Here is a 26,337-nt window from a genome sequence, read left to right as displayed (position 1 = left end):
TAATGTGGCGCAGCGGAAAGCCACTTATTCCGAGTTTTCCCGCTTATTTAATTAAAATACACAACGTCCTAACGAAATACCGTGGGCATCAAACGTTGGTCGGGACCGATATTCAATTTGAAGTCCCATTGAAATTGCCTATACGCGACTCTATAACAAGTAATAATTTTCAACAATATTTCCGAGGTAAAGCGTTGATAATCGTTAGAACTGTCCCTGTTTGAATTAATTTAAATCGGCTTAACGGCCCATGTAGGGGCAGAGTTCAAAAGGCTTAACGCACAACTGATGGAGTGGAATTAAAATCATTCGCAGTATTATTTCGAAATGTCGTGTCCGAATCGTTATAGCAATCGTCTACCTGGAATTTAGCGTATTTCGTCGTGAGCTTGTTGTCGAACATTCAGTTTAGGAGCGAAAGAGATCGATGACCGAAAGCTACAAATTCTCGAATTTATCAGTTCGCTGTATGTCCGTGTAAACGCGATCCTATCCCACGTTACGTCGAACAAAGCGCGCAAACTATTCGTTTTCTTAATAATTATTACCGCTCCATTAGTCAGATAACGCGTAATTCGTCACACCGGTTACAGATCCGTGGGTTGAATTGATCTTTTTTTCGACCGGTGGAAAATTTCAAATTCGACGTATCGAATTATTTACAGCTCCGCGATAATTAATAATTTTCCAGCAATATATTACGAGGTCCGGTATCGACGATCATCGAACGCGCACTGTTTCTGTTTCAATTAATTTTAATCGGTGTAAGTATGCACACAGAGTTTAACGAATCGAAGGCACTCGTTTATTATCGACGGACGAAAGCTCGAATTCAATGTATCCGGTCGGTACCACGGCTCTATAGTAATTAATAATTTACAGCCATACATTACCAGCTCTAACCTGGATAATAATCAAATTCGCGCCGTCTACGAATTAAATCGACGCAATTACCCGTGCACGCGGATATTAAAAAATATCGAAACACTTGCTCGTATTTGATCGGTGGCTGGTCCGAATTCAATATACATATACATACATCGAATCGTTTGCGAGTCTATAGCGGGTATTAATTTTGTAGCGACATATTACGCGCCCTGGCAATGACATTCGTCAAATGTACGCGCGAAATTAATTCAATCGGCGTAAATATACACACGGTGAGATGGAAAAAGGGTCCCGCTTCTTTGACGCGGGAAAATTTCACTCGTTCGCGACAACGCCGCGGTAATTAATCATTCGCAATGATGCGTTACGCGGTGCAACCTTGATAACGATCCCGATTCCCAACGTCTCCGATTCGAATCGGTGTAATTACGCGCGGGTTGTAAAATTCAAAAAAAAAAAAAAAAAAAAGAAAAAAAAAACACCGCCACCTTGCGCTTGATCGACGAGTGGACCAAATTCGATGTATCAAATCGCTCGCGTGGCTCCGTAGTGGGTAATAATTTCCGGCAATATATTACGAGGTGTGGCGTTGATAATCGCGCGACTCGAGCAACCTCTGTTTGAATTAATTTAAATCGGCCTAACCGTGCATGCAGAGGCAGAGTTCGAAAGGCTTAAGTATCGCACTTAACGTCGCTACCAACCGCTGTAATCCGTGATAGTTTTGTGTAGTTGCGGTGTCGTCGTGGTGTAGGCAGCCGCGTGGTACTGCGCCGGAAGCGGAGGGCAAATTGGTCCCTTGTCCTCGCCCTCCTCCTGCACGGAGACCTGCGGCCGAATATTGAACGTTGCCGTTAATGCACTTGACATTTATGCACACGCCGCGCGTGTATATCGCGCGGTAAAAGCGATACGCTACGAAGAACTCTCCGTCACTTTGTCCCGCCGCTTTCTTTATACCACCTTTGTTCTACGCCCTTTCGGAATATTCATGGAGGATCTTCCAGCTATACCTTTTCTTTTATAGGCAACTGTGAAAACGGAGCGACCGGTAATTCGTATTTTAAGACGGAAGAATAAATAAAGGAAGCGCGCACGGGCGAACGGTTCACCCGGAACAGCGGTTTCCCCGACTTTTTACAGTGCGCCTCGAATAAAACTAGAGCACACCGGGGATTTACCGACCGGGGAATCGTTGTTGCGTACATTTTAATTAATTCGGGATCGAGTTGCTTTTATCGGCTCCGATCGAACTCTCCGCTCGTCCAAGATACCAAATTATTCTAAAAGAGCATCCCGCCGCCGATAATTAGGAATCGGAGCGTTTACATTTAATGCGACGCGAAAAGGAAATACACTCTCGCAGTTGCGTCGAATCTCGATGGTCGTTGTAGCAACGCGAACATTTTTAACGGAATAATGTACAGAGAGACTCGAACGAAGGTCAGAAGAGTATCAATTTGTATAATTTCTACGGTTCGATCGTACCTTTAAGACACTTGGATGAAAAGTGTCCCGAAGGTGACTCGAGTTTCGACTTTAAAATGCAACGAGAGCGAATAAATTACAGAAGCATCCGATAATAGTTTCCAGCATAGAAAAGAAGTATATCGCGAGGACCCGAATGCACCGTGGCTGAGAATAATTCGTCCAAATAAATATTCCACTCGATTCTCTCTCGGAGGTACCCGTTCATCCCCACGCATTCGTCCATTGATCGCATCCAGATCGACGCCAGATCGATCTCCCCTTGCGCTGTCATTCGTATTCACCCTCGCCGAAGTATCCAAGAAACCAAGCCCCGGTGTACTCGATTTCGAAGCCGGTGTTGATTTCGTCGGACAGGAGTTAAAAACAAACACCGCGGGAGCGTTATCGCGTCAAAGGAATCACGGAACCGCGAAACCGTGGCCGTCGCTAATAATTTCGTGCGGCGTAATTGTCTGCGCGATGCATCGATGTGCGTTCGACGTGCCACGGGTAATTCCGGGCGAATAAAATTTATCATATCATCGAGTAATTATTAGTTGCGGCTCGGTCCGACGGTCGGGGAAATTGGATCAGGGGATATACGTATACCGCGCGACGCTCTTTCGTTAATAATTAACGGTGTCGGTCCGATGTCTAGATCGGTAATTCCCAATCCGCGAAAAAACGATAAAAAATATCCGGATTTACCTGGTGCCGCGTCACCCTCGTTCCACATCCGCGAACGACCGTGCTGCCCCGGTAAATAGAAGCTCGAACGTCGGCTATCTGGGTTGCGATCGCGTTTGTATTTTTCCATTAACGGTGCCTCGTCACGACTACGACGACTACGAGGACGACGAGGACGACGAGGACGACGAGGACGCGAAACGAAGCGTCGTTCGTCCACGGGAACGTCGTCGACGCGGAACCAACATCGTCGTTTCTTATCGACCGCGTTTCCTTTCGCAGAACCTCGTTCTACACGAGCGTAAGAAACGCCCCCTCGGTCAAGGATCGACACGTCGCCCTCAGGAAATTAACGCTCCCGTTGCAACAAACAATCCACCGTCGGAACCGCGGTATACGCGATCACCACTTCTTCGTCGAACGATAAGCGAACGTTTACGTACCAGCGGTGGGGGTGGAAACTGGAATCCGTGTCGTTGGCGCGCGAGTTCTACACGAGTCGCGACATAATATCCATTGATTTTTGCCGCGCTCCTCGGCTACGAATCTCGTAGCACGGAGTGCTTGGAAGGGCACGAGATGGCGCAGGGAGGGGATGGGGGGTGTTAATTTCCGTTTAGGAAGCGTTAGGGCGCCGGAGCGAGATGCTGCACCGCCGTCCCGTTAAGATAAGATAACCACTTAGCCATCGGGATTCTACTGGAATCTCTTTGCCCGATTCGTTCTCTCTCTCTCTCTCTCTCTTTCTCTTCTACTCTCCTTCGATCTTTCTCTTTATCTCACACACACACAGATTCGTTGTCTGGTTTCTCCTTTTTCTTTGATCGTCCGCCGTTTCTGGTACGTTGCTCGTCTTCCTGTCATCTAGGTTTCCATCCGACGCCTCTCTTTCGCCATTAGGGCTATCTGAAGTCCTGTCGCGACTTCCTCCGCCCTTATGGCCGGGCATTCAAAGCGCTGTCGGCTGCTCGTTCCCCTTGATGGCTCGATCACCGATCCCCCCACTCCGGTCGCTTTCTACGTCGAGGTTGTTCGACCGCCAGGTATCATCGCTGTCGGGGAAATAACGCGCCGGTTACGACGATGGAACCACGCGCGGCGATCTTTTATCGGTTTCTCGAACCGAACCGAAACGGAGTGCAAATCTCGCGGCACAGAGAGAGAGAGAGAGAGAGAGAGTATTTTGGTAGGTGTAGTCGGAGTTCGTTGCACCGTCGTTAATTTCGACTGCGACCTTGTTTGTTCGAGCACGCTCGAAAATCGAGCGGGACGCGCGCGTTCGTAATTGGCAGTATGGAAATCTTCGGGCTGACCGAACGTGTTTCGGTGATCGACGCGCAACGGCGCGAATAATTTAATGCGCGAGGAAAAATTAATTACAGAGAAACCAATCAGCAGCCGGAATTTTCGACTGATCGCCCCAGGAATCTTCGTTTAAGCGAAAAATGATCGATCGTACCGGACCGTTAATTGAAAATAGTAATTACTCGATAAACACGCGGCGCCATGCCGGAGGGGCAGGGGAAGAATCTCCGTGGAACACTCCGTGAACGCGTTTACAACGCTTCGGTTAACGCGGACCCCAACTGGCTCCATTGTACGGGGCGGTTCTTGTTTCGGTGAACGTACAGGTCGGTTCGATTCGCGAAAAGTGGCGTCTGTTGCGCCCCGGGAACACGTGACCGTGTTAAACTTGCCGGAGAAAATTTCAAGCGACGGAGGATATTTGCTGGTACAGATACTGCTCGTGAATCGATCGAGTGGTGCAAAGTGGGAGGGGAAGTATCGTTCGTTTGCCGGAAGATTGCCGAGGAATCGAGATATCGGTACCGCTTGTATATTTTTCTGAAGGTGGTGATTACCACCTGCACGTTTTCAAGAGGTTGGTGATTATCACCTGCGTGTTTTTGAGACGGTGGTCATTATCACCTGAATATGTTTAAAAGGGTGGTGATTATTACCTAGATGTTTTTGAGAAGGTGGTGATTATCACTTGTATATTTTCGAGAAAGTGGTGATTATCACCTGCGTGTTTTCGAAACGGTGGTGATTATCACCTTCTCAACTCCAATACCTTCGAAATGATATTTGTTTTTAGCGTTTCCTTTTCGGTAAGTTCTCAAAGTCACCTTCAACCTTTCCACGCACAACCCTGTAATTTATTTCGCCTATCGGCCAACCGGTATCGAACGTTGAAAAGAATTTTAATTTATCCACTGGTTGCGGACAAAATTGGATCAGTCGAGTCGGATGGTCCATTTTGGATATTAGGAGTCTCGATCTTATTATGGGAGAAGTCTACCGAGTTTTACAAAGTTGAACGATTAAACTTTGGTAGTATGTTCTGCGAGTAGAAATGAGAAAAGAATGTTGTACAACCTCATGCATATTTTAAACACACGTTATACGTACTTTGAACGAAGTAAGGTAATTTTTACTCGGGTCTATTAACGATAATAACAAATGAGAAGAAACTGGTAACGCTTCCTCTGTGTTTTCTTCGCTCGTGAAACGCACTGACAGAGTGTGAACTTTGAAACATACTCTACTTGAAATTCAAGTCAAGAACTCTGAAAACAAATAATTCCATCTTCGTGAATATATGTAATTCGATACAAAATTATAAAAAAGGATAAATAAGCATTTCGCGAAAAAAAAGAATTATTGCATTTCGCCCTGTATCTGATAATAGCTCATCGGTGAAGCCACTTCCTGACGACCTACATTAAACTTCCTCGAAGTAATCGTAAATTACTTCCAGACCGCGATGACTTGACTCGTCAACGTCACTTTCCCGATTGTAGATCACGCTCGGGCACGCTGATCACTTTTACAATCTCGCACATGGGCGGGTAGAGCGTCTAGGAGTGTCTCTATTGTGACGAGATCCTCGACCTTATCCCTATTGCTGGCTTTCTATTTGATTTCTATATTTAGCTCGTTGCTCGTCGAGACGCTAGGTTAACAAAGTTGAATCAGTTATAGAAGACATCACCGGTCTCTGCACTGGCTATAGACTAGAAACGACAGTCACCCTGAACCACTTGACTAGAAATCTATATGGGACAAATTTGCCTCGAAGATTGCACAGGAAACTAATGACATCGTGTCTGAACGGATCCTCTCCACAGAGACAACATCTATGTATTAACCATTCGTAGCTGTTGCTACAATTTACAGAATATCCTTACCGGAAAAATGGTAAAAATGGTAAAAATTCTCGACGATACTGTAAAAAAAAAATTAACTCGAAACAATTTGGTTGGAAACCTCTACGAGACAAATTTCTTTCCAAGATTGTCCAGCAAGCATCTTAAGGACCTATCCTGATGACATCGCGTCTGAACGGATGTTCTCCGTAGAGATAACACGTGAACCTGTTATTACAATTTACCTAATATCATCACCGATCTGTAAAGATTCTTGGAGATAGCTTAAAAAAAAAAAAAGAAACTTACAGGGACCACGTTCTCCTTAACCCGGTTCTAATCTTTCTTTCTTCGATCGTTCCAGAAAATAGCCGAGTGAGGCTCGAATACGTGTCGGTACGTCGTCCAGGGCAAATTGAATTAACTCAGGTCCGTTTCCGTGAGTTTCGTGCCTAGTTGAACGAAAGTTCTCGGATATCGGCTGCGCCGCCCTGTCGTTTCACCAAATATCGACCTCCTTTACCTGAATTAACCTGTACACCTAGACGATAATACAGTCCAGCTTTCGGTCGACCAGTGTTTGTCGTGGTCGCAAGTGTATAAATTATTTGCACAAAAGAACTCTCTCGAGTGATGCACATCTTTCGCGGATATACGTTCGATCGTGAGTGCTTTTATCGATGGATATCCCGCGATACCTACGTCTTCGAGGATGTATCCACGATGTCTGACAACGTAATCCCGCGAAAATAAATGACAGAATGGCCTCGCGTACCTCGGTAGCTACTACGCGTGGGCGTTTCAACGAACTTATTATCATGCCGCATTTGTTCAGGTCGAGGAACGTCTCGCTGCATACTAATAGCGTATCCAGTTTATCACGGGAACGGACGATCGATGGGGGCTCGCTATTAAATAATCTCCGGTCGTCGCGGTTGAATTAAAAGTTCCCTGAAAGTGGCCGGGAAGGAATTTAACGATTACTCGCGGAGAACTTGAACACTGCCGGCGGACCCGGTGACGATTATCAATTTTTTATTACGCGGCTAACGAATGAAAGAGAGATTCGCGACTCGAGGGTAGCTCGCAATACTCGTAGAGACGAACGAATACGTTTCGATTCCTAGATCGATCCTCTACGGTGTTGAATTAACTTCGGTTATTTACGGACGTTCGTTGTCGCGAGCGTGTTCGCGACTGATCGAATATAAATAGGAATTGGTTCGTTAAAGGTGCACTGGTTCAAGGTTGACCACGCGAAATGATTAATGCCCGCGTAGATTGTGTACTTTATCGACGGTACAAACTTTCATTCGCGCGATAGACGTTCGATTGTTTTCCTTCCATTTGAATGTATTGTACATCTCGGTGGTTTGCGTTATGTTTTCATCGATCTCTGTTGTTATGTTTTCGATCGATTCTGTGTTATGTTTGCGTCCACGAGGTAAACTTCGTCTATATTAGCGGTTTTGTGTCGACAACCTTGAACCGATACTTCTAAACCAATTCCTCTGTTTACATTCAATTTGCCGGGAAGAGGCTCGCGATATCGAATGTTCGTAAATAAGGAAAGTTAATTCTACGCAGAAAGGATCGATCGTAAGACCCTGTGTCGAACCGATACTTTTTGCCTCCCCCTCGACGAGTACCGTAAGCCCTCCAAGTCTCGGACCCTTTTTTCTTCCCATCCTGTACAAACGCGAAGACTGCGACAGACACCTCTCTTTAACTCTCTGAGCGAGTTGCTCTTCGAGCGACGAAAGAGAGAGAATAATTGCACGAGTGGAGGATGTTTGATAAAAAGAAATTGAACGATTGAAAATTCAAGAAAATTGAATCGCACAAGGCTCGACAGGGATCGATGAAATTCGTACACGTGCTAATTACGAATCGAGAAATTAAAAAAAAAGAAAAAAACGTTCGAACCGAATAATGTACGATGAATGTTAGATCGCGAAGACTCGACGGATCGCTTCGCTTTTTCCGATTCCGCACGCGCATATTCGCAAACAGCATAAATATACCGGGCGCAATTCACCGTGGATAAACGTTGAAACACAAATCGAAATAGCGAAGTATGCTTCTTGATGAAATCCCAGACGCGCAAAGAGGAGGATTTCAGGAACAGAACGATCTTCCATTAATTAGCAGTGGAGTGCTTTTTGCCATTTTCATTACCGTGGGTACATTTCCGCTCCTTTCCCGTTAAAGCTGCTCAACCTGTCGGATGTTTGCACATTTTCTGCCTTCGCTCGACATCTGCCCCTTACTCAGTGTCCTTTACTCTTTCGTTTGTTCGGAGCTTTTTCTTCCATACCTCCCCAAACGTATTTTTCGGGTACAATAATCGGATCCTGCGTTCGATCTTCACCCGTCTGAACGCGAGAATTGAAAATTCGACTAAATCTTATTCGATATTATCCTACTCTTTGTCGTACGGACAATTATGTAACGATACAACGCGAGATTCTCGTCGTCTTAGTTCAACGATTGTTTATTTTCTAACGTACGACCAAATGTAATTCACGTTCGGTGGTTATTGCGATCATTTCATCAAATTTCTCGCCCGGTCGCTATTTGCACACGTTCCTTAATCGCGAGAATCACGAAAATTCCACATTCGGATAATCCTGTTCCATATTACTATTTAATTTCACGTCCGCGAGGACACGATCGATCGTACGAAACGATTCTTACAAAGAAGCTTACGCGATTATTGGCAAAGTTCGATTTCGTTTGGAAAAATTATTACTCGAACAAGGAATATTCGATTCGGTAGGATAAAAATGTTTCAACGCAATATTTATCAACCAACGGAATAATCGCTCGTACCGATTAAGCCCACTGGAACGATCCAATGATGTAAGCACAAAATACTTGGCGATTTGAAAAATACATTTACAAAAGTGGAAAGTCGAAGCAGATTATTTTGTTATTTGTATAAAATACCGCGCGGCTCTGTCGGCACGGTCGCTGAACTAATTTCAAAAGAGGATGTTGCAGCGCGCGGTGGAAAAGAAAAAAAAAGAAAAAAATGTATAATATTCCATTGAAGGTAGAAAAATTGACAATCGAATTTTCTCGAGAACATCGCTCCACGAAGGAACAATACGTTCCCAGCGTACGTACGTGACTACATTGTTCCCGAATAATGTGGACAATTGCATGAAAAAATCTCCGTACACGATAAATGATGAAATTTATAGAAAGAGGAAGCTGAAAAACCGAGCAGAAACGAAAGTTCCGCGTCGCTCGGTCCCCGCTCTTTCGTTCTTCGTTGTTTCTTCTCTTTTCGTATTTTATTTTTTTTTTCTTTTCTTTTTCTCATCTCATTTATGATTTCATAACCTTTTCGTACAATGCATGGGAATTACCGACAAGGGAATAATATTTTGTCCCGTTTCTTTCTCTTCCGGTAGGGAATGTCTCGCAGCGCGTCGTTCGCTAATTCACGAGTTGACGTTGATGAAAAATCTTCCCGCGGCAAAACAAAAGGAAAAACGAGGACGAGGCGGTACAGCGTGGTAGGAAGGGGAGGTTTGGCAAAAAGCTCGCGGATCTTCTGTTTGATTTTCATCAGGAGGACGGTCGGTAGGTTGCGCCGCGCGGCAATGGGCCCCCGTTCCTATCCTAATGCTTAATCCGGAAACTAGCGCCGCTGACAATGCGGATACACGCGTACGTCAAATTTGCGTGGGAGGATTACAGTATACGAGAATCGGAGAGAGTTTGTTGCTTTAAATTAAAATAATCTGTTTTCGCTCGGCTGCCCCTCGTATCGTGACGAACCCCCCCGTAGCTGAAGTAGGTAATCGCATTACCTCACTTTTGAACGCCTCCCTCTTCCACCGTCACCACCACCCCCACACACCGCCACCCAACGTTCCACGCCATCGCACAGTTCATCCCCCTCTCTCGACGACCTCGCCCGTGTTGGATTAAAAGCGGGTGTGCCTCGCGATCGGACCGTTCGAAGATAATAAATTCAATAAAATTTAATGAAATCACGCGCGCTTCCTGTACTTTCAATTATACGGCATTCCTTGCTCGGAAATTTCGATGTATCGAACGGCCGATTGTCGAGAACTCGTTACGCGTCTCTTTCGAAAATTCTCGATACGTTCGAGGCGACGTGCCACGAAACTCGTTAAAATGAAAAATGTTTTAGTTACGACTCGTAACTGCGAAAAGGATTATTACGAGCGAGGGGGGGGGGGGGCCAGCCGGGGACGGGGGCGGCTAATCAACGGAACAGCATTCGGATCGATTAACGGGACGGTAAAATTTCATTTTTAACGCTCCAACTTTTTAACTCGAGAACTTTCTCGCTGCTCGAAATCATTAAAAACTGTTTACGAGTCACCGTGCCGCGGAAATATTTCACCCATTTATTTATCATACCGTGCATAGAAAACGGTATTGTGTACAGTTTGAATGGAACTTCGAGTGGAAGCTAAAAAGGTGAGAATTATGATACGATTAAATTTCGGTGTTTTTTGTTACGTATCTTTCAGATGGATGTCGAGTTTAGGTAAGGGAAATCGATACGAATTATCGCGAGGGAAATTCAACCCAGTTGTGAGCGTTATAAATATTTGATTATTCTTATTTGTGAGACATTGATAGAATTTTATTATCCGTGACTTTACAGGTATATTTCACTATGTAAGTATTTTCACTGTATTTCAGATCAATATCGTGTACCGTATCCAGAAAGAACAGAAGTAAATTGGACGAAAAACGTGATGGAAGTACCTTCGAACGATTTTACCTTGTAATAGTTGAGTTCTGTTTATGTTTCTCCTCGCAGTAAAAATGTCACGCGTTGCGAGGAGAAATATGGTATAACGACGTCAAAATAAAAAGACAGATTCGATATTACATTATTTCGTGCAAACTTTAATCGCGCGTACATCCTACGCTTGTTGAATAATGGGAGTGTGCTTCATTTCGCGCGACAGCTTTTTTCACCGTTTCGTTAAGGAAATGGCGCGTTATCGCGAATGATTTGCCAACGATCGAGAGATATATTAATTTTGGGGATTACGCGGGAAAATCAGCGGAAAGATAACGCGAGGGAGAATAATAATTCTCCGTGTTCCACCATTGTTCGACAGGACAGGAAACTGACTGTTGTTAAGCATCGTTGTCTACGCTCGTGGAACGCATATTTTTCACGATACGTTAAAAAGTAACGAACTGTGAAACAGCGGCGTGAGTCGGGCATTGTGTTAATACGGCTACGAGTACGTGAAAAATTCAAACAAGTCGGTATTGTTTCTATTCCGTACACGAAATGTTCAAGTTTGCGCTCGCCATTACATCGTACTTTTCGAGGGAACATTTTCTTTTTATTACGTCCCCGATGAACAATGGACATTTCGCGCGAAAATTGATCGATAAATCGCGGAGGTGGCGCGTACACGCGTAACAACGAATTATCGGAAATTTATTTTCAAAATGCGTTTCTAGCGGAACGAATAGGAAACAAACGATTTCGGCTGTAATGAAATAACAATAACCTCAACATCGATACCGATGATATTCGGCAGCAACATTTTCCGGAAATTTATGCACCCGGAAACTGGAAAATTTCGTATCGCTCGTACTTCTGTTTTCGTTATATTTTTTCCCTCGCAATTCGCGTTCATTAACGAACAGAAATTAGCAATTGCACGGGAAAATTTCGAAATTTCTCTTTGTTTATGAAAAATACGAAAAACATGCGTGATCGTTTAAGCTACTTGTTACTGCAAAACCGCAACGATCACCGGACTGAAAAGCGCATCAAATTTTATTATATTTTTGTAAAATCGAATCCACCGTAAAACAATCCCTACGAGTTTCGCGCTGTTTGGAAGGAACAATTTTTCATAGCTCGAGTTCGAGATTTCGTTTAAAAAATATCACAGTTTGCGAGGGACACGAATATTTTCGCACCGAAATCGAGGTTTAGTACCGTTACTACGTTTGATCTACGACGATGAGGTTTGAAGTCACGAGTAGTTCAATATTCAAGAATTCCAATAATTCGGTGCACGAGAAGTGCTGATTCAGTTCAAACAGTTCTACTTCATAGAAATGATCGAACGTTATAACCAGGTTCTCATATCCAAGCCGAGGATACGAGATTGTCAATGAGGACCCTTTCCGCGGTTTCCTGAATTTTGCATACGCCCCAAATAAAGGTTGCTTCATGGACCACGAGGGCACGCAATGCGGAAACGCGTCGCGTATCTCCCTAACCTCGAAACCGACCTGTAATCTGCTCAAATCCGTCCAAAATCTGGCGATCATTCGAACGTACGATACGAAGAAACCCCTCGTCCCGCCTCCTCTCGTTGGAATCCTAATTAGAATTCGTGGTCTCTGTGCAATCTGTCGGGCGAGAGCATCGATAATTACAGAATAAGAAAAAACCTCGACGAAACGGAGGGAATTGTTACATTTCTACGGCGTGTAGGAAAAATTAAATAAATATTGCAATAAAATGTTAGAAAAATCGACTCCAATATCTATCGTATCCTCGTACCGGGTAAAATACTTTTATTTTCTTTCACCAGACTCCGAGGAAAATTTTACGATAAATTTCACTCTCGGATCAAAAAATCTCGCGAAACGTGTAATACCATTTTGTACAGTCTATGTCACAAATGCATAGACATCTGTGAATTTTGCTACTTAATGAGGAGGGTGATGGTAATGTGTATAAATATATAGAGCGTTAAAGAATCAGAATTTTCCACGTCGTTGAGAAATTTGTGTGTTTCGAAACGGGTGCAACGTACGTTAAACGCTTTGAAGTGGTATAGACGCACGAAAACGTTGATCATGATTGAAGCGACGTATTCAACGACGAATCATCTCTTTGGGCTTGGACATTATCGAACGAGCTTGGTCTGCCTACTATATGGAAATCCAATCATCCGGAGAACATTCGATGAAATTGCACGTTTGAGATTGCTTCGGTGTTCGGGGACATTATCCGTCTTTATGGACGATTTAAATGCCTAGAAAACGATCCGACTGGCCGAAAGGATCTCTTAAAATCTGCGAAGCATTGGTCGAACGATACTAAACACCGATAAATTCTTCGAGAGGACAACGATCTGGAACACCGAGCAGCCATCTTGATTCCCTGGTGCAAACTGAGTGAAGAATGTGTGGTTCGTTGCAAAGTATAAGCTTCGAGGAAAAAATATATTACAGTACTCAAAAATCACTAATTGCGACATCTCTGATTATAGATGTTAACCATTTCTATTATTTCTATTATAGATTATGGATGTTAACTATTTCGTCTTTTTCTGGAACATTCTTGTCGCACACTATGGTACATAAATATCCTCGTGAGAATTTCACATTATAAACACTTGTACTGAGAATCACTCTGCGAATTGTACATAAAAATATTAAACGTTCGAAGTGTATGTAAAATCAATATGTTGCAACTACTAACAAAATATTTTAACGTCGAGAGCCCTTGTCGGACCCGTTCGAAAACCACGGAGGTCCCATATGCCGAAAAATTGACCGAAAGTGTGTCCAGACGCTATCGATCGACAAACGATGCAGATACTAAAGGAAGGTCTAGTTCTCGAAGCGTGCTATCGAGTTACGTCGAGTACACTCCGAGAAGAATGTCCGCGCTCTCGCGATACAAACTCCCCGAATTTATTTTCGCATTTCGCGTTAATCCTCCGGCGCGCCAGACATCCGAGCGATCGACTGAAAGCCGCTCGGATTGGAAGGGAGGGTTATAAATCCTTAAACTGGAAAATGACGAAACGGTCGTCGCGTAGCCGGTCTCCTCGACGCGACTCCCGGATAAACAGTCTCGAGGACCCTGTGCACGCCTGTCGAGTGGTCGATGTCCGGGTGAACTCGTCTCGCGGCAGGGGGAGGCCGACTGTCTGCGGGAAGTGCAACGGGGTCATCCGAACAAAAAAAAAAGAAAAAAGAAAAGAAAAGGAGGGAAAGAAAGGAAGGAAAAAAGAGAGAGAGAGAGAGAGAAGAAAAAGGAAATCGCGACGTTCCACGGCTTTGCAACGCCGAGACGAGACAAGTAGCAGGTGGCTAATACCGGGAGTGGCGTTGGAACGGGACAGAATGCGATGGAGAGGATGCCTACGTGTGTACACAGGCTTGCTTACGGACGGGTGAACGAGCTAGATAACGCACGTCTTCTCGCGCCCGACAATACGGTCATACGACTGGCTCTTTTAATTAAGTGGAGTCAGCTCGATTGCCTGCCATCCCCTCTACCACTCTTCCGCCGTGCCACCGTCCCCAGGGGTGGCGGTGGTAAAAATTTACTCGGCGGGAATTATATTGGTTCGTCGACCGGGGGACTCGAAACGCGCGTCTCGGATTCGTGGAAACAGTGACTCGACGTGCGACCGAACGACTTTCTCTCTGTCTTGGTCGGTGAGTGCTTCGTAATAAATGCGCAGACGCGTTTACTTCGTCACGATGATCGCGACGAGTGGATCGGTTGCGTTTTCGAATCGTTGCATTTTAATGGGAGACACGAGACAGGCAGAGAGAGAGAAAGAGAGACGACTTCTCGGTATTTTCAGACACGGTTAACACCTCGTCTCGAATCCTACCGGGAATTGCAACCTCGAAGGTTCGACGCGTCTTGACTTTGTCGTCTATCGAATTAATATCGGACGAGTGGTTAAATTTCATCGTTGATTCTTTTTTTCTGTTTTCTTCGTCGTTCGTGTTCTGTATTGTGCGATACAGATTCAGTGTAATGGAATAGCATCTCGTTTTTTCGAACACTGATCTTCGGTGACTGACTTTCATGATCTTGACTTTTACGAGGGTGTTAGAAGTGATTCTCACCGATTCGAATGAAATTTGGTAGGTTCGTGGATTTACATGCGGAATATTGGAGCTACGTATGACTAGCCACTTACGAAATATATAAGCGTAAAATGTATATTCATATAAAGGATAAAGACACTACTATAGACTAGAAGGATAAAGACACTATAGACTAGAAACGACAGTCACCCTGAACGACTTGACTAGAAATCTATATGGGACAAATTTGCCTGGAAGATTGCACAGGAAACTAATGACATCGTGTCTGATCGGATCCTCTCCACAGAGACATCTATGTGTTAACCATTCGTAGCTGTTGCTACAATTTACAGAATATCCTTACCGGAAAAATGGTAAAAATGGTAAAAATTCTCGACGATACTGTAAAAATAAAATTAACTCGAAACAATTTGGTTGGAAACCTCTACGAGACCAATTTCTCTCGAAGATTGCACAGAAAGTATCTTAAAGACCTATCCTGATGACATCGCATCTAAACGGATGTTCTCCGTAGAGATAACACGTGAACCTGTTATTACAATTTACCTAATATCATCACCGAACTGTAAAGATTCTTGGAGCGAAGTGTGTATTCATATAAAGGATAAAGACACTACATGAATATTGGGTTGTTCGGTAAGTCGTTTCGTTCTCCAAAATGGAGAATATATAACATAATAAAATGTTTATACACTCTAAGAGAATCCTGTTCCATTTTCACGAAAAAGAACCAAATGACTTTCCTAACGACCTAATAATTCACTCGAAGAGCGAACGTTGTTCGATGAAAACGTACCTTTGGATATTCTGCGTACCACAGTGGACTTGTTCGTCGTCGAGGAATAACTTGGAGGGTCTTCTACTCGTCGAAGAACACGGTTCGCCGAATTGTTCGCGACGATGGTCGAAACCGCAGGTTGGAAATTTTCGAAGATTTCTCGAACGCGATTCTCTGGTTATTTCACGTAGGAGGAAGTTCGGTACAAAGCGTAGGTGGAAAGTTTTTCGCTAATTGAAAGAGGCTGGCTCTCGTGCTCGGTTGACTCGTAAGGGTGACGGTTTACGATGGTATTGTTCCCCGAGTCAAGTGGCACATCGAAATTGCCGTTCGCACTCGAGTTGTACCCAGCGAGCGACTTGACCGAGGAACAATACACGAGTTTTTCCACGTTCGAGCGGAGTCCATCGTTACCAGCCGGCTGTTTCGTTGGAACGGAACGATTTTCATCGAGCAAGTACGAGTAACGATCCGTACGATCGATATCCGCGAGAATTCGCAGCGACGTCCAATGCATTTAGCCGGATTCGAAACATTTACGAGGTCGATCCGCGCCGGATAAATTGTCAGCCACCGTACATATATCTCCGTTCATGAACTACCTAGGGAAATTTACCTTTTGGCGTTAGATAAAAAAAAGTGGATTGGTCTCTTTGCTTTCCCGTCTCGGCGAACATTTTCATTTCTTCGCTCGGTGAGCCGCCGGTTAAGTCGGTATCAAGTGCCTAATTTTAGAACGCCGGGTAAATTCTTTGTTCGTTTAACGCCTGTTCTGCATATATATTAATTCCATCCGCGGTTGGATTGCCGTCATCAATGAACAAGGACCACCAAAATGACCCTGTCGGCTACTTCTCCCGGAACAGCCCACTTTTTGCGAAAGAAATTAACTTTTACCTTTGTTTAAACCCCGCCGCGCTCTCGTATCGTCCGCTTCAATTTATTCGTCATTAACGTAGTACATTATTCTTCGCTTAAACGTTCCGACAGCCTGCAAAGTGTTCCACGCGGGGAAGAAATTATAACACTCTTCCTTTCTTTTTCGTTTTTTTTTTTTTTTTTCATTTTTTTTCTTTCCTTCTTTCTTTCGAGCTCACGGTAATAACCGTGTACCCCTCGTTCCATTTATCCGCGAAGAAAAATTTGGAAAAACGTTCCGAAGAAGTTTGAAATAATATTTAATATTTCTCGCCGTGGTGCTCGTCCCGGCTACCCACGGACGATGTTATTCCAGCTCTCTCCCGAGCAATGAAACGTGCATTCGACGTATCTATGCAAACTGCAGAAATTTAATTAATGTTTATAACCCGTTTTAATATAGCGAGCGTCACGTCTCAGTCGGAGTATTGTTTTGCGCCTGTCTTAAGTGGAACTCGTTGGCGCAAACAGGTTTGGAAGGCCTTCTGGCGAGAATTGAGCTCTACCGTCTGGCTCCCATTATTTCCCATCGTTCAGCAACCTGTTAATTACTGTCTTCCGTACGTTTCGCAGAAGGGTCGAAGACTCGGGCTGCTCATTGATGCGAACGAAGTTCCAGCTTGTTATTAATACAGTTACGACAAGTTCGAGACACTAAGTACTTCCTTGTCTTCCACCTCTGCTGGCTGATTATCGTTATGTTAGCTATTCCGTTTTTGCGCCTTCGAATATTCCGCCCCGTTCACCGTGTTATTTACTTAACAATACGCGTACAGTGGAGATCTCGGCTGCGACGATTAAAACGCGCAACGATTTCAATTTAACGCACATTTCCGTGCAGATGCACCTAGAAAAATTTGAGACACTCCAACGTGAAAATTAAAAAAAAAAAACACAGTGCACGTTATTGATCGTGAACGTACGATTTAAAAATCAGAAAGGAACGATATTTAGTCGCGTAACAGCGATCTGTCGTTCTCCTTCGCGTCTCTTTCGCCACTGGAACGTATCTTTGCGACCAGTTATCGAAATTACAACGAGAGTATCGAACACATTTAACTCGACAAGTCGAGTAATGGTCGCAACGAGGAAATATTCTCGGTTTTCCGGTTCTCGTTGGAACCTGTACTCCCTCGGTGTCTATCGAAGAAAATTCTTCCCGTCTGTTCCAAACACGAGGGTAACGTCCACCTTGGTTCAATTTCTTTCCACCGGTTAAAAGAGCGTAAAGTGGCCCACGGTCGAGAGGTCATTATACACGCGGAACTAAAATTTCCCTGAATTAACGGGAATTCAATTTCGCGAATGAAGTTCGCATTCGGTTCGTTCAATTTCACAATAGTTCACAGAAAACTAGCCTCGCCTCCACTTTTCTTCGTCCTCGTGCTTCGTTAAATACCAATTTCCCAAGAAACGCGTTTTCCATGTATTTACATATTCCTGCGTCGTCCCTCCGCGTCTCGTTTCTTGCGTTCAATAGGAAAGGGCTGCAGAGGAAGGAGGAGGGGAGGGGAGGGGTGGGATATACTCGGAATTCGTTCGCGGGAGTATTTCCGCTTTCTTCTATTCTTCGTGTTCGTGTATTCCGTGGCGTTGCCCTGCCCCCCCACCCCCGCCCCGTTCTCGTCGCCACCGTCACGGCTGCCTCCGTCTCCGCCTCCGCCTCCGCGCGTTTCAACATTGTTCACCGCGCTAACAGCGGTAATTAATTTTTCCCCGGGACAAAGTGGATCCGTCTTGAAGAACGCGTCCTCATTACGAGCGAGCGAGCGAGCTACGCGCAACAGAAGGGGATGGTCTTTTCGGCCCCCGGAACCGCCGACCGCGCGGATGACAACAAATATAAAACTTTAATAATTCCCGCGGCAGCCGGACCGGAATTTACGAGCGGGATGGACATTCCTCTTTAAAACGAAGTGCCAGATACGGTTTCCTTCGCTTTGAACAATTTTTCTACCGAGTACGTTTCGCGTCGACGGAAATACCGGGACGGTCCACCGGAAACAGGCCACCTTAATATTGTCCGTTGGTTTGATGTCGGGTGGACGTGAAAGAAAAAAAGAAAAAGAAAAAAAAAGAAAAATGTAATAAAGAATGGACGGTTTCAAGAGGCCAATATGACACTGCGGAGAGGTTTTTAAGGTCGCTTTGTTTCCGAGTAATGGCTACGTTTTATTTCGTACAGCCGGGTGAAAAGGGTCCGGCGATATGTGTTCGACCGTATTGTACAATACCTTCCACGCTCCTATCCGAACATTATTTGCGCGGAGGATATTTCTTCGGTTTATACAACGGGGATTCTATTCTTTGGTTCAGCTTTTTTCATCAACTTTTCTCTTAACACCGAGACGGAGTTTCGAAGGGAATTTTCTTAATTTTCTAGTTTATTGTCCACCGTTCGTTGGTTCGGTTCTTTTTTAACTTTTGTTTCTCTTCGAGGAGCTCGGCTACTACTCTCGAACCGAATTTTCTTCGTTTTTTATTTCGTCGTCTCTCGATGTGTAGCGAGAAACACTTACGAAGGTACGAACGGAACTCCAGGGCGAAAGTTCGTTCGAAATAATTTCGTGAGGACCAATGCTACCTAATTCTCGGCGATAAACTCGTTTGCACCCCTCTGCACAATAGAGCATTGTGCTATGAGCCATTTGGGCCTTGTGTTTCTACCACCAATGGGGTTTTCTTGCACCTATCGCGTTCCCCTCTCCTGTTTCCCTCTCCATGGAACACCGACCTGTTATCTCGAGGGTTTAGCTTCTCGAAGAATATATAACATCGTGTCAGTGACGTTCTTCTTGTCACGATACACATCTATTCGAAACACGGTAAAAAGATCGACCAGTTTTCTTGGACAAACGATCAAAAGAAACTATCTTTACTGTACGTATATTATTAGGTTGTTCGGAAAGTGATTTCGTTTTCCAAATTGGAGAATATATAATTTAATAAAATGTTCATACACTTTAAAAAAGTCGTGCTTCGTTTTCACCAAAAAAGAAAAAAAACGAAATGACTTTCCGAACAACCCAATAATTCTACAATCACGTGCAGTGGCTAACGCTTCGTTTATTACTTAACATTGCGATCGGTATAAAACAAGATCTCATTGTGTGATCTCGTCACGTGTACGGAGACACGCAAAATTCTAGATGGCACCCGATACAATTTAATACATCTATTCGCGTTCACATACGTCGCGGTCACGATCACTCTCGACTCTTACATTTCAACGATGTACACGCACAGTGTACGGAGCGCGTGACAATTGCGTTTCCACGACAAGCATCCGTCTTTCGTTAATACGAGAAATACAACGCGCCATCCGTCATCGTCGCGTCGGATTTACGAGCCGATAGTTTCGAAAAAATTGCAACGTTACGCCGCAATGTTTCGCCGGGGCCAGTTCGCGGTATTGTTTTTATATTTTCGTAGAAAATCCATTTTGTCCCGTGTTTACAAAATATTGCACGATGGAGCCGTCCGGAAGCGATACAGGGTTAGCTTTTTCGACCTTTGCCAAAATACGCGAACTTTTTATCGCAACGAAGCAAGCGGCTGTCCGCGATTAAAACGTTCCACCCGAAGAACATTCGGATTTGTTGCAGTTCCTCGGTATTCTTCCCGGCAAAAAATCCATTTCGTTTCGTATTTTATAAAATCTCGCGGCGGTTAACCTTCCTTCCTTCCTTCGGCGAAATAATCCGCGAGAATTCGTTCGATCCGTACAAATACGGAGGTACGTGGAACGAAAAGAATTTCGAACGGAACGAAGCGACTATTCGCGATTAAAATGTTACCTCTGGCGAAGATTCGGGCTCGTTACAGTTTCGCGGCTATTTATCGAGGATTCCTTTTGACGCGCAATCCCGGTTGCCCCTTTACCCGCTTTCAAGGAAAATATTTGACTCTCTCTCGCTCCCTAGGGCTCTCGTATCCAGGCCGACACGTCTAACACGGCTAAGACGTTTTCCATGATTGCTCAAAAGGCTTTTCGTCGAGCGGCCTGGGAACAGAGGGGCAAATAGGTGGCCGAGCGTTCGGGTTCGGTTTATTAGGGACAAAATGAATCTCGATGGACGAGATCCGAGACGGTATCCCACCGTAGAGAAAAATCGCTACCGTGGATCGGAACCGAGGGAACGAGATCGTCGTCATTTACCAAATTGGCGGCGTCGAGTTAAAGCATTACCCGGCGGTAACGAGGCGGCATTCAATGCCTCGTTCCTACGACCGCGAACCGGTCTCCTTGTTACGAATCGAGCGAAACAGGCCGGGCACCACCCCGTCGCTCGCGTTACTAACAATTTCCGCGAGAATCACGCGCTGCGAGACGACACCCGACGACACAGCTGCGTGTATAACTTCGCGGACGACCAAGTGACGGGAGCGAAACGAACTCGCTCGAGGATTTCGAACGAGAGGTACGGTGACGGTGACGGTGACGCAACCACTGGGAACCAGAGTGATTCGAAACTTTCAAACGATAGTTTCAATCCGGGCTGATTGAATTTCAGAAAAATTCCGCGACCGCCTTCCCCGTATTTCTATTTACTGGCTCGTTCGATAAGTTTCGTCGTTCGATGAAACTTATCGAACGGTGCCACATTGAACGGTACTCTTCTATAATTCAACGATAACATTTATTCAACAGTTTATTAAACACCGTGCGTGTTTATCTTGTAATTATTTTTAAATCGCGGGCCTCGATCGGAGTGGAATTCTTATCTCGTTTCGGAGCAGAAAGTTGCAATAAGATTGGGTAAGAGCGATTACGAACCTTGGCTCGATTTGTTCGGAAATTTTGGTTTCGTAGATCTTTCGGAGAGAATTTTTCTGTTAAATTTCGAGCGTAATTTTTTTACATTATTTCGTACGTTTTCACAGTTTTGCGAGAAGCGACCATCGAACGGCGAGATCTTGTAATTTTCACCGGGTGAGTTACGACGCGAGTCGCTGCGTTAAATTGCTACGGTGACTGAGAGTCGGCTTCCGAGCGTGAAAGATTAAACGGCGTTGTACATATCTATATAACGTCTCTTTGTGAAATTTATCTCGGCTTATCAGAAGCCATTTCCCTTACCTTCAGATCGCCGTGTTGGTCGTAGAAGGTAGACGGCGCAAGGGCAGCCTTGAGCCTTCGATTTCTGTAGAAGATGAACATGATGGCGGCCAGCAGCATCACTATCACGGTGGTTAGTATCCCGATCACCAGGCCGACGAACTGTTTCGATTCCGGCTCCTTGCTTTTCTCTGGAACTGACACGTGCACGTGTATTACCTTAGTATCGTTTCTCGTGCGATTCATCGTTGTTCGTTGTATCGAAAACTTTCAATTTAGAATAATATTGAAAATTACGCGACTCTGGACTTCTTCCACGGTTAAGTTCTTCGCGACTCTTGTACACGTATCCGTAATTCGCGGTACACTAAATCAGGTAGATTCCGTGGCTCGAAATGAGTCGAAAGAGGAGAACAATAATCGAGTCTCGAATTGTTCTCAAAAACACCTCCTTCTTTCTTTCCCCACCTCGTTTGTACCACAACCGACGAACGACCGGAAATATTTTTAATACGTCGTTGACGCGAACGATGAAAATATTTCGAGCATCGATCGAGCCAATTGTCTCGCTTTGGTCGCGTTCCACCGATTCCCGTGACAAGGGGTCCAATATCGTCTAATTAGCAGAAGCGACGATGAGTTAAACGTCGTCCTCCACGTTTCGATTTCGACGTGCTTTCGATGTCCCGGTGGACGTTCGTACGTGCTCCGAGAAGCCACGCACGCTAATACGTCGTTCTCTCCCTGTCTCTGCGTACCGGTCACCGGATACACCAATGTACACGACCTATCACGCTGGATATTATCGCGAAGGCAGCTTCGCATAATGCACGATGGGACGATAATGAAGATTACGTTCATCGTGCTCCTCGTAATTGGATCACGGTCGACCAGCACTTTATCGATTCGTTGCTTTCATTGGAAGATCGTATGACCGTTATCCGTCTTTTCATTGTCCACCGCCGGGACAGAGCCCGTGTATCCACGTGGATGATAACCGGACGCTCGTGGAGAATTATTTTCAAATTAGGAGAGAGAGCAAAAATAAAAAGAAAACAGAAGAGAGAAATTCAAAGCGACGATGTTTCGTTCGATCGCGTTCCAATCTCCCCGGTCCAACACCGCGAAAGAAATTTTCCTGCAATTTCCCGCGACTTCCCGCTCCGCTTGAGATCGCTACGAAGCGGACTCGTTTCGTTCCACGTCCGACACTCGCGCCGTTACGCTCCGCGCGAATACACATCGACTCGACGAAGGGAAAACACAGCGTTCCGCAGCCCCTTAACGGTTCTAGCTCGGTTCCTTCTGTTCCCATTTCCACGAGCTTGAAGATTATTACGCAGGAAACGGAATATTGGTTCTACCGCGCGAAAGATCAAATGTAACGAGCGTTTCGCGACGGGGCTCGAACGCGCCGCCCTTTAATTTTCCTTTCGACGCCTTACGTGTAATAGCGCGGCTCGGTGCCGCGCGAACGCCGTGTCGAGAAACTACATTTTTATTATTACCGATTCCGGTACAGGGAGAACCCTTTGCCCGGGAATATACGCGATGAAACGCGTGGATCGTACCTACGTAACGGTTACAACGAAATACTATTTTAAATAACTCTCTGGGTTTTCGGTTCTTTTTTCTCTTTTTTTTAATTGAATCGCGGTATCCCATTTCGCCGGGGAAATTATTACTCGCGAAACTGGATAACACGGTTCTATTTCGAGAATGAAACGAGCGCGAGGTGGAATGATTGTCGAAATAAGGGCACACGTTTTTATTTGGAAATAAAAATTCTACGTTCGAAGGAAGTGTCTTCGAAGGTGTCCAAAGTGTTTTTGAGATATATCGTATCGAAATCTCTCTTTGAACGAAGTTAGAAGTAAGACGGGAAGATTCGAGGAAGAGAAACAATTAGCATGGTAAATGCACTCGAGAGGTATTCCACGAATTGTTTGTTTCACGTATTCGTGGACACGTCGGAGTCATTCGTGTAATTACCGGTGAAGTCGAGAGTCTGGGAAATTCCCGAGATCGAATCGCGCTTGGATTATCGCTATCGACGCGACAAATTCAACGGGAACGTGTCGCGATTTTCCAGGAACTCGTGGCAAAGAACTCGCGAAGCAAAGTGACATAAAAGTTCGTCCAACGTACTTGTAACGTGGTTCCAGGAAGTCGTTGAAGAATCGAGCCTCCCCTCCGGATTCTTCGCGCAATAATCCAGCGGTAATTCGATCGGTTTGCTTTACGGAAAGTAAAACGAGTCACGGTCGTTCGGGTCATAACGATCGATTAGGTTCAACATCGTCGGGGAGTCTCAAAGGGACGGTACTGGATAACAATTGGACAGTTTACCGGTTAAAACGACCACCGCGGTGTAACGTCGGACAGTACTTTGGCTTCACTTCCTTTAACACTTCGGTTCAAAGAGAAACGCTCTTCGGAGAACAGAGCGGAGAGGAAAGAAATTAATTAGATTTTGCTTTCCTCGCGACGAAAATAAAACGAATGGACGGCACGTTATCGGTTTATAGACTCCGCGAGGAGTCGATGGACTCCAATCGTCGCTCGATTCCGCTTCGTTTCTTTGACCAAGCACCGAGAATTTTCAAGAACGTCCGCGAGACATTACGGCGCGTTAAAAGAAACGAGGAAAGGAAACGAGTACGCTAGGTAACCGGTACGGTAATCATTTTCTAACGCGTATACATTTCCAGGAATGAATCTAACGAATCGAAAAATTTTGAATATCATACCGAACGATGTCCGCGAAAATTCCACACTGATTTTTCCGAAATTTCGCGATTCGAACGGGTATCAAAGAGGAACGGTTTAAAAGTACCGTGGTTAATTATCGCGTTCTCGAAAAAAAAAAGGGAAATCGGTAATGCAACGTTAAAATGTATCGACAGGATTTTCCGTGACGTTTCCGAGAACGGGCGAAACAATGGAAAAATTTGATATTAGTCGTCGCGGAACGTTTCGTTTAAAAACTACCTACAACAAAGGTGAGCGAAATCAAATTTTTGCAAAATCTCTTTACACGCGCTCTTTCGCTCCATTGTACCGAATTGACATTGCGAGAGTGAACGGAGCAACACGGTGGAAAAAAAAAAAAAAAAAAGGTGGAAAAAAAAAGGGCCGTTCGTGATCGGCATTCAATTTTCGTGCAGCTACGAAGCGCAAAAAGGCGGGTCGCGGTGCCGGATGGGTGGGGATGGTAAAAAGCGGGGCGGGGGGAAATAAAGAGGAGTGGAAATCGTGCGGAAAATTACGAAGGGAACCCTTCGACGCAACAATACCAAAAACCAGCCGGGGAGACTTACGAGCATTATCGTTGTTTTCCTCCTTATTAAAAGTGGCCTTCACTTCGTCTCTCTGCAGTGGACCCTCGTTGTTCTGATAGGGACTGCCAGTCGCCGATACAATGGCACTCTTGTTCCTCGGCTCCTCGTCGTCGGTGTTGTTCCATTCGGAGATTACTGCGCATCAGGGACGAAGAATAATGAAATTTGCGGCCATCAAAGGAATTGAGCGTCGCGACGGTCTTTTACGCGCGCCGTGCCCACCGTTCAACGAAAGCGAAATTAATGGAGTTATCGCCTCGTTCGGTTCTTACTTTTCAAACACCGCGATCGCGTTAATAACGTTACGATGCCCTTGCGTCGTACAAAATATTCCATCCGAAGTACTCTCTACGTTGGTTCAATTCGACATTCGAACGACACACTCTGTTCAAACTGGTAAGAAAATATTTTCTATCTTCAAACTGTACGAGCATTGAAAGTATCTAGAAATTTGTACCGTTCTGACAAAATATTCAATTTAAATTACTCCGTACGTCGGTTCTTTGCGTATTAGTGACAAAATATTTCTAATTTTCAAAGTACACGATAAGTGAAAAATATCTGAAAGAATATTCCATATTGTGAACACCTCCGGGGAAATGATGTATTCTCGGACGAAATACTTATCGATACGAGGTACCGTTATCATCGTAATAAATTATTACAGAGAGAGAATACTTGGCGAGAGAAAAATTTCACGACACCGCGAATATCGTCCGAGTTGCGTGCAATAACTCGCGGAATTAACGGTTTCCGATCGGACGGAGCTCGAGGAGAACGAAAACCAAGGGAACCACGGTCTCTGGACCGAAATGGCGGAAGTAGTATTTCGCTCGGTTAATTAGAAGTAAATCGCGAAAGTTCAAGGATCGCAACAATGTTGATAAAACTCCGTGGCCGAAGTTTCCGCTCGAGTAGAACGCCGCGGGTACCGGAAGGACCGAGCCGAGCCAGCCCAAGGTGGCAATTTCGCGATGCAAAATACTCGTATTTCAAACTTTCGCCGGTCGGGATGAATTGCCGGGATTCGAGTCCCGTGACGCCTGCCTGCCTGCCCGATGGTACATCGTACAGCGAACATTTAATTTACAGTCGGTTCGACGAGACTTCGCGGGGGATGAGAGAAGGGTAGGGGTAGGCACTCTGGAAGGAGAGCGCCGTTTCGAGAATTGTTAATTGCGTCCACGGTCGCCGGTTAAGAGTGGACATTAATTA

At 45.0% G+C, this 26,337-nt stretch overlaps 1 protein-coding gene across 1 annotated transcript in view; it reads right to left on the bottom strand.

The window, feature by feature from the left end:
- Nucleotides 1–26,337, bottom strand: part of Ddr (discoidin domain-containing receptor 2) — a 256,459-nt gene that overhangs the window by 26,257 nt on the left and 203,865 nt on the right. The window contains exons 9-11 of the mRNA XM_076314016.1: nucleotides 25,102–25,257; nucleotides 21,803–21,978; nucleotides 1,593–1,716 (exon numbers count right to left, since the gene is read on the bottom strand). Coding sequence (XP_076170131.1) covers nucleotides 1,593–1,716; nucleotides 21,803–21,978; nucleotides 25,102–25,257 — 456 coding nt within the window. The remainder of the gene's footprint in view (nucleotides 1–1,592; nucleotides 1,717–21,802; nucleotides 21,979–25,101; nucleotides 25,258–26,337) is intronic.

Source organism: Ptiloglossa arizonensis, chromosome 6 (genome assembly GCF_051014685.1).
Source record: "Ptiloglossa arizonensis isolate GNS036 chromosome 6, iyPtiAriz1_principal, whole genome shotgun sequence".
Taxonomy (NCBI): Eukaryota; Metazoa; Arthropoda; class Insecta; order Hymenoptera; family Colletidae; genus Ptiloglossa; species Ptiloglossa arizonensis.
The sequence above is the reverse complement of the archived record's forward strand: the minus strand, read 5'-3'. Positions and strand labels throughout refer to the sequence as shown.